The 2,210-nt window shown below is 44.8% G+C and overlaps 1 protein-coding gene across 1 annotated transcript; it reads left to right on the top strand.

Moving 5' to 3' along the window:
- Positions 1-6: 6 nt before the first annotated feature.
- On the top strand, positions 7-2,047 carry LOC116548334 (zinc finger protein 320-like). The gene has a single exon (XM_032273844.1). The coding sequence runs from the start codon at positions 47-49 to the stop codon at positions 845-847; it is 801 nt and encodes a 266-aa protein (XP_032129735.1). The 5' UTR covers positions 7-46; the 3' UTR covers positions 848-2,047.
- Positions 2,048-2,210: the final 163 nt, after the last annotated feature.

Raw genomic sequence — 2,210 nt, 5'->3', positions numbered from 1 at the left:
ATGTGAAAAATGTGACAAAGGTTTCACTCGCAAATCACACCTTGAAATGCATAAGATAATCCACACTGGAGAGAAACCATACAAATGTGTGGTTTGTCATAAGGCTTTTGCATGTAATTCATACCTGGCAAAACACACTAGAATTCACACTGGAGAGAAAACTTGCAAGTGTAATGAATGTGGCAAGACCTTCAATCATATGTCATCCCTTACATGCCATCTTAGACTTCATACTGGAGAGACACCTTACAAGTGTAATGAGTGTGGCAAGAAATTCCATCACGTGGCATCCCTTGCATACCATCGTAGACTTCATACTGGAGAGAAACGTTACAAGTGTCATGAGTGTGGCAAGAAATTCCATCACGTGTCATCCCTTACATACCATCATAGTAGACTTCATACTGGAGAGAAACCTTACAAGTGTCATGAGTGTGGCAAGAACTTCAATCAGAAGTCATCCCTTATACGCCATCGTAGACTTCATACTGGAGAGACACCTCACAAATGTGAAAAATGTGACAAAGGTTTCACTCGCAAATCACACCTTGAAAGGCATAAGATAATCCACACTGGAGAGAAACCATACAAATGTACGGTTTGTGATAAGGCTTTTGCATGTAATTCATACCTGGCAAAACATGCTAGAATTCACACTGGAGAGAAACCTTACAAATGTAATGAGTGTGGCAAGACCTTCAGTCATATGTCATCCCTTACATGCCATCGTAGACTTCATACTGGAGGGAAACCTTACAAGTGTAATGAGTGTGGCAAGACCTTCATTCGAAAGTCACACCTTACATACCATCATAGACTTCATACTGGAGAGACCTTACAAATGTAAGCTTTGTGGCAACGCTTTCTAGCATGATTCACACCTGGTACCAAATACTAGGATTCACACTGGAGACCATCCTTACAACGGTAATGAGTGTCCAGGACTGTCAGTAGTAATTCATCACCTGTAATTGACAACCTCTCACGCCTGCCTTGTACAACACCTATCCCCCTCTCCAATGTGAAGACCCAGTGTGCCTCCCCAGCATCTTCCTCTGCAGCAGGTAGATAAATGTATGTTTAGGTGCAAACTGAAGGAGAGTGTGTATCTGCGCATTCCTAAACCCAGAAATCTCAGTTTCCATTGACCAAGAAGTTAAAGTGGTTCTAAATCCTCACTACTACTGGTCCAAATCAGCTGCGTTACTTCCCCTCTTAGTAGGAACTGGAACAGCAGCCAGGATAGGGACCACAATAGGAGGCATTGGCACTTCAGCCCATTTCTGTCATAAACTGTCCTGGGAACTCAATGATGACATGGAAAGGGTGGCCAATTCCCTGGCCTCCCTCCAGAAGCAGTTAAATTCCCTAGCCACAGTAGTCCTACAAAATGCAGAGCCTTGGGCTTCTGGCTCAGAAGGTAGTTTCCTGCCTCTTCTACAGGAAGAGTGTTGCTACTGTGTTAATCAGTCAGGAGTAGTAACAGGAAGTTAAAGAGCTAAGGGACCGCGTTCAAAGGCGGCGCACAGTCAGCAGCTGGAGCTTCCCAGGGCTCCGAACCTGGATCCACTGGGCTCTTCCCCTCCTTGGGCCTTCACTAGTAATCTTTTTGGCCCTTACCTTTAGTCCCTCTGTGATTAACATACTCCAGTGCTTCACGGAAGCCACGGTTGTCAGACAACTGCCCAGTTGCTAGCCTTTTGGGGATACAAGCCCCTGAGCACAGATGTTGACTTGTAAAAGGTGATACTCCACATGTAACATAAAGAGCATCAAAGGGGTGGATAAGATGGAAGGCCTGTGAGGAAAATTTCCTGAGTGTCTAAAATAGCTGCCTCAGCTACCTTATCTGCTTTTGTTCTTCTATACATCTGCTTCCTGCTTACTAGCGAAAGTCCCCCTGCACAATTGCTCCATTGCCTGAAAATCGTGAGTTACTTCCCTTGCCCCTAACCTGTAAGAACTGTGTACTCACTTAGACCCGGGTCCAGACTTTTGGGTGCTCACCTGTCTGGGCCTGCTGGTGTAATAAACTGTTGTCCTCTGACACTCTGAGTGCCATTTGGGTTTCTTGTCAGAAATTCCAGGAATAACATGTACAAAATTTTTATTTTTTTTTTCATTGAGACGGAGTCTCCCTCTGTCATTAGCCAAGAGTGCATGGTGCAATCTCAGCTCACTGCAACCCCTGCCTCCCTAGTTCAAGCAAT

The sequence above is a fragment of the Sapajus apella genome, unplaced genomic scaffold (genome assembly GCF_009761245.1).
Source record: "Sapajus apella isolate SASKATOON/1434 unplaced genomic scaffold, GSC_monkey_1.0 scaffold10116, whole genome shotgun sequence".
Taxonomy (NCBI): domain Eukaryota; kingdom Metazoa; phylum Chordata; class Mammalia; order Primates; family Cebidae; genus Sapajus; species Sapajus apella.
The sequence above is the reverse complement of the archived record's forward strand: the minus strand, read 5'-3'. Positions and strand labels throughout refer to the sequence as shown.

Bases quoted from the DNA above. Each gene is read 5' to 3' on its own strand.
- LOC116548334 (XM_032273844.1), top strand. From the start codon at position 47: ATGCATAAGATAATCCACACTGGAGAGAAACCATACAAATGTGTGGTT.